This window comes from Lytechinus variegatus, chromosome 17, assembly GCF_018143015.1.
Source record: "Lytechinus variegatus isolate NC3 chromosome 17, Lvar_3.0, whole genome shotgun sequence".
NCBI classification, from domain to species: domain Eukaryota; kingdom Metazoa; phylum Echinodermata; class Echinoidea; order Temnopleuroida; family Toxopneustidae; genus Lytechinus; species Lytechinus variegatus.
In genome coordinates this window covers 1,116,406-1,122,758 of record NC_054756.1, presented here as the reverse complement: position 1 = coordinate 1,122,758, position 6,353 = coordinate 1,116,406, and the positions used below count along the sequence as shown (strand labels likewise).

Genomic DNA, 6,353 nt, shown 5'->3' with positions numbered 1-6,353 from the left:
TATTCAAAATGGGAGCTAGCGGTGACAAATTTGCCGATCTTTTGCCAATATTTTCATAAATACTGAACTCTTTTTCAAGAAACTTTCACTGAAGGGTAATTTTAGGTCGCTTTTCACATTGATGATGTCAGATTATAAGGATATTGGCTAGGTTTTGAGATAATGACCGTCCGCGAAGTATGGACACGCGCGAAGTTTGGACTCACTGCCATACTGCCATCAATAAAAATAAACGGTGGTTATAGCGTTCATATGTTTATTTTTGTTTATTTTCTTTTTTCTGCTTCGACAGAATTCCAGCACGAAAGATGGGAAGATCCAGGAAAGAGTGTAGACTTTCCATGTTTGAGTCAACTTGTACAGAAACACCAGCCATCCATCAAAATGAGGTATAACAATATTGTAGTCCATAAACATGCATCACTGTGTGATTTTATCACCGTTTATTCTATTAAATTCCTTTGAGATTAACAGACAAAAGAAACAAACGGAATGTTTTTAATCATAGTATTGAGATAACCGCTTAGGGAACTAATGATGGTATACACACCAAGATGAAGTAGTAGAAGTATCCTCAGGGTCCCGTTGCATAATACTTTTGCCAGACTTATTTTTGCCATAGGTTTTCTATGGCAAAAACCTTAGTTTTTTGCCAGAGTTTCAAGTTGGGTCAAAATTTCATGGCAAAACAACTCAGACTGCAAAGTTTTATGCAATGGAAAACTCCGGCATTTTTTTCGGCCGTAGTTTCCCTCATTTTTTGCTGTAAAAACTCCGGCAAAAGTTTTATCCAACAGGGCCCAGGAGGCCTAAACAATTTTTTTTTATTTTCATGGTTAGATGTTCATATTAAAAATCATTGAATTTGGACGCAATATGAAAATGCAGAACATGCCCCCCGCCCTCCAACTTCTTTCCCGCCTTGCTTAAAATTGACGATAAAGAAAAATAACAGATAGGGGAGGGAAAAAAGATTGCCCCCCACACCACCACCACTTCCATATATCGCTGCCGATATTGCTGCCGCCTATGTTTATTCGTACAGGCCATTTGTTGATTTTGCTGAGAATTAATTTTTGCTGCAAGAAAATTGTGTCCTCTTTGTCATAGTTGGTCCAAAGATGACGAGAGCGTTGATCATACCACCCCTCGGATACGAGTGGATGCAGGGGGAAATCTCCATATCGCTGAGCTTCAAGAAAGCGATGCTGGGACCTACACATGTCAAACAACATACTGGGAAACTACAGTCACCACGACTCAAGTTAACTTACATGTAGGAGGAACAAAACCCGGAGGTGAGCAAATAAACAAAGAAATGAATGAAAGGAGACATGTATAACTACTTAATATCAATTAGGCCCATTATATTTGAATTAATCATGTTAAAGAAGATGTACACACCTGTATTATAATAACCGACGGGAAATGATGTTAAATCCTTGGACCCGTGGAACGTTTCATGAAAGGACTTGTCAGACGTTTTATTCGACAAGTCCCGAAAGTTACCATGGTAAGTTGCTTCATGGCCAACCAAAACGTAGGAAAGTTATCAGATCTGACAAGTTGTCGGAAAAAAATGTTGATGAAACGTTTGATCGATGGTATGGGAATAAACTCGTAACTTCTAAAAGTAACAAATTTGTATCGTCAATTAAAATGGAATGGGGGCACGAGGGACTTTTTAAGTCCCTCTTCCTTAGACCACAGGTTTTTGTTTTCCTTTGGCAAATACGGGATCTGCGACTGTAAGGGGAGGGGGGCGGTTACCATGTAATAGGGAAGGGGGTAGAAGGGAGGTCGTAAGGGCTGGATCGAGCTAAGCATCATTGTGCAGTTCTGAATCTGCTGTCTCTTCCCCCTTGCTTTAGCAAGTTCTCTCTATCATCACAATTTCTTTGCATCTTCTTGTTTTCCTCCAGAATCAGGTGGTATATTTGGTGTGCCAGTGCCATGGGTTATCTCAGTGGGTGCTGCTTTTCTTCTTCTCATCATCTTTGGCGGATTTACCATAGCAACCAAACCACGGTATATATTGATTACATTTGTCTGGTATTATTCTATCAAATAAACTCCATAATATTTGAAATCTAATGATATCTTTTGTATTCTGTGAATAATTACCGTAAACAAATACAAGTTTATCCAAAGTTATCTGTAAACAAATTGGCATCTTACATAATTGTCAAAGTAGAAATTAACATAGCAGTCAATCGCAATACATTTGGGTTTCCAGTACAGTATATCAAAGAGTGTAGTGAATGGTCGACAGCTTTGATAAGAATGGGACTGTCACAGCTTAACTATTATCTCACATAAATTCATATTAAGGTATACTGTAATGAATGAAATCAACTAGGCCTACCATAGAAATCAAATTTAGTATGTCAGTTGGATTTCCTTTATTTCAATTTCATTATTTCATTATCCGAAAAAAGTCAGTCTTGACCTGCAAAACATCCCCCCCCCTGCTTCCTTCTCTAAATTTCACAATTTCATACCTTCAATATGCGAAAAATATATCTTATTGTGAGATGGACCTGATAGCCTATCACGAATTTTGCATTCTAACCGTTGTCATGACAACATGATATACCTTTCTTCTATGGTAGGACATTTTCCTAATTCTTTCTGTTCGTTTTACTTCAATTGTCGGTATTTCTTCTTCTCCCCCTGTTTATTTGCTCGCTCTTCCCATCCCACTTTTTTTTCTTTCTCCATCTTTCTTTCTTTCTTCCTCCCCCTCCCTCTCTCATCTTTCTTTCCTTCTCTCTCTGTCTGTCCATCTTTCTTTCCTTCTCTCTGTCTGTCCATCTTTCTTTCCTTCTCTCTGTCTGTCCATCTTTCTTTCCTTCTCTCTGTCTGTCCATCTTTCTTTCCTTCTCTCTCTGTCTGTCCATCTTTCTTTCCTTCTCTCTCTGTCTGTCCATCTTTCTTTCCTTCTCTGTCTGTCTGTCCATCTTTCTTTCCTTCTCTCTCTGTTTGTCCATCTTTCTTTCCTTCTCTGTCTGTCTGTCCATCTTTCTTTCCTTCTCTCTGTCTGTCCATCTTTCTTTCCTTCTCTCTCTGTCTGTCCATCCTTCTTTCGTTCTCTCTCTTTGCTTAATTGCGTAGGTCTGGTGACAAATCCCCAGAGTACAGTAAAATACCTGATGAAGAACAAGCCATTGATGAGGAGGAGGGGGAAGAAGAAGAGGAAGAAGCTGAAGATTGAGAAGTAAAACCATCTGGTTCTTTACCCATCTCTCTCTCTTAGGTGATCCCGCCACTGCTTTGGAGATTCTCACATCATCAACGTTAACCACTACCATTAAAACATCAAGAATCATGAGTCCTGTTTCACAAAGACTTGACAACGAATTTTAACTTTGCCACCGCTGTAACTTCCATGGCAACCTTCATTGTGATTGGCTGCCGAGTTAAGTTGCCATGGTAGTTGCCATAATGGCAAAGTTATAATAGTTGTGACTCTTCAGGAAGCGGGCCCTTGGACTTTAATATGTAAATGAACTGTTTAAACTTCTGATTCTCAAACCATGCTTCAAATATTCATTCACCAATTGTTATTGTAATCATGTCTTGTATTAAATGTGTAAATATACTTACATTAATATGTGTAACATTTGTTTAATGTATTTTCATATTTTATAGAAAACAAACAAACCTTTTTTATGAGGTTTGTATGGGGGAACAGGGTAACGACAGAGGTTAAAGATGACAGAGAAAGAGAAAAAGAAAGATAGAAAGAAAAACGGTCAGAAAGACATCTAGAGAAAAAGAATAATAAGGGGGAGGGGTGGCAAGGTGATTGGAGCAATAAGAAACAAAACCCTTATATTCTTGCTTATGAACAAGTGTATGCATGGGTATTGTTTTGTTTGTCTACGATAATTAACATTTTTCTCCTCATAATGTCTTTCAAAATAAATAAAAAGTGCTTCTTATGTTTCCACTTCCAAGAACTAGGCCGAGTGCTAATACTATGACTATACACAGACACATAATTTGATGAATTGATTTTAATGAATCTGAATAATGCTATATGAAGTAATCATATTAATATTATAATTCATTCATAGAAAACATATTGTAAAATATGTTATATATATTATCAAAAATGTGCACTTCAAAATATTTTTTAAACAGTTGGTATCATTACAGGCAAGTCATGACAAATTATATTCCTTTTAATCTAACATATACATATTTTTTTAGTAATCATCATTCATGGAATGTGTGAATTGTGAAAAAATATATATATCTTAAACTATATAATATATGGTAAAAATATGGTTTAAAAAAATGTATCCTTCAAACATCTGGTATCATTTACAAATCATTTTTTCTTTGCAATAATGGATAGGCAACACATAATACAATATTCTTTACAGTTACAACTTAAACAACATTAAATTTTCATTTGGGGCAAATCTTTGATTTGCTAAAAAATAATTACACAAATACATATCTCCTTAACTTGCATGTGAATATATTGAGTAATACATCATGAGAATTATGTTGTTTAGAAAAGGCTATGCTCACCAGCTGGGCAAGGCCTGGAGGGCAAATTCTACTTACTTTTGATCAGGGTTTCAGAGCCTGAACTCTGAAAGTTTTTAATCACATTTCGAGCATTGGCAAATATCTTTAACAGCATTATGTTTTTTTTTCTTTGATCCGTATATAATAAGGTTATGAAGATAATCATGAAAAGTTTGAGATATCAAGTTCCATATTGGAGTTTTTAAAATTTTCTCATCTAATTTTTGACAAAAAAATATAATTTGGCATTGAAAGTTTGTGTTTAAAGTAAATAAGTCGGTCTATTTCAACTTTGGCTTTTATGATTATTAATAAAAAATAGTCCAATGTGATTGACAACATCTAGTATTTTGAAATGTTGTGCATACTTAAATGACAAGTGAACCCCAACAAAAAGTTGAAACAAATAAAAAGAGAAAAATCCAACAAGCATAACACTGCAAATTTCATCAAAATCGAATGTAAAAAAAGAAAGTTATGACATTTTGAAGTTTCCGTAATTTCACAAAACAGTTATAGTCACATTCTTGTCAGTATGTAAATGAGGAGACTGATGACATCACTCACTCACTATTTATTTTTTATTTTAATATGTGAAATATGAAATATTCAAATTTTCCCCGTTGTCAAGTGAAACAACAATTAATTTCTCAATGAACATGTGCAATTAGCAACTATGGTTCAATCAAGTAGGTCCTTATTGTCACATCTGTAAAAATGAAATATTGTTTAATTCAAACAATAAAAAACAAAAGAAATAGTGAGTGAGTGACATCATCAACTGTCTCATTTGCATGTTGCTGAGCTGTGCAAATCACTGTTTTGTGAAAAATAAGTGAAAGTTTAAAATGTAATAACTTTCTTATTTTACATCTGATTTTGATAAAATTTTCAGCACAATGCTTGTTTGATTTTTATCTATTTATTCTAATAAACATTTTTCTACGGTGGACTTGACCTTTAACAATTTAAGTAGCAACATCCAGCTAAAATGATTATATTCATGTAGTACATTTAAAATGATAAAAACAGGTCTTGTTAATTACGAACACATAAAGTTTCTGAATACATGAAATATATTAGTTGAGGTATCAATATAACTCGCCGCTCAGCAATTGAAAGCACAACATAGCCGATATTGAAAAAATACTGTATTCCGTCTTTTATATTTTCTGATTGAATACTTGGTATACTTTTTTTCGCAATTGGTAGTGTCACACTGCCCTTTTATTTGCCAAACAATGAACTGTATCAGGTTCTATAAAATTAAAATTGAAATTCTATAAAATTAAAATCTTCCCTGATTTTGAAGAGCACAGCATGAATATGATAAAACTATCGATACAACAGAATTAGACTTGTACAAAATCAAAACACAATTACATCAAGATATAATGCACTTTAACTTTGTCAATTGCACAATAAGCACATCAGAGTTTGCAGGGTTTTGGGAGTTGATGTCAATACATAGTATGGCACCATAACCTAGGTCAAAATGGGTTTTTACATGAAACTTGCAATTGTTTTTTACTCCCAAATTGAATTGAAAGCCGCACATTTCATTATAAACTTGTAAGCGATCGCTGGAATATTTCTTGCATAAACAGGAATATGAATTGGATTCTTTTGGTTTGGTTGAAATTAATCTATCACTTTCCCTTTGCAACAAAACTTGCAAATATTTTCTTGCAGCACCCCCTAAAACAAACCTTTCAGCAGCAATTGCAAACAGAGCTTTCCTTCTCAGCCCCCTTACTTGAGCATCGGTAAAGAGGACACACAGAACGCATCTGTGAATGACATACATATAA

General features: G+C 34.8%; 1 protein-coding gene across 1 annotated transcript; it reads left to right on the top strand.

Annotated features, from left to right (window-relative positions):
* The first annotated feature begins 297 nt into the window (after nucleotides 1-297).
* LOC121430454 lies at nucleotides 298-3,694 on the top strand. Its single transcript, XM_041627723.1, has 4 exons — nucleotides 298-389; nucleotides 1,111-1,298; nucleotides 1,923-2,028; nucleotides 3,115-3,694. The coding sequence occupies exons 1-4, from the start codon at nucleotides 385-387 to the stop codon at nucleotides 3,212-3,214; spliced, it is 399 nt and encodes a 132-aa protein (XP_041483657.1). The 5' UTR covers nucleotides 298-384; the 3' UTR covers nucleotides 3,215-3,694.
* The last annotated feature ends 2,659 nt before the right edge of the window (nucleotides 3,695-6,353 follow it).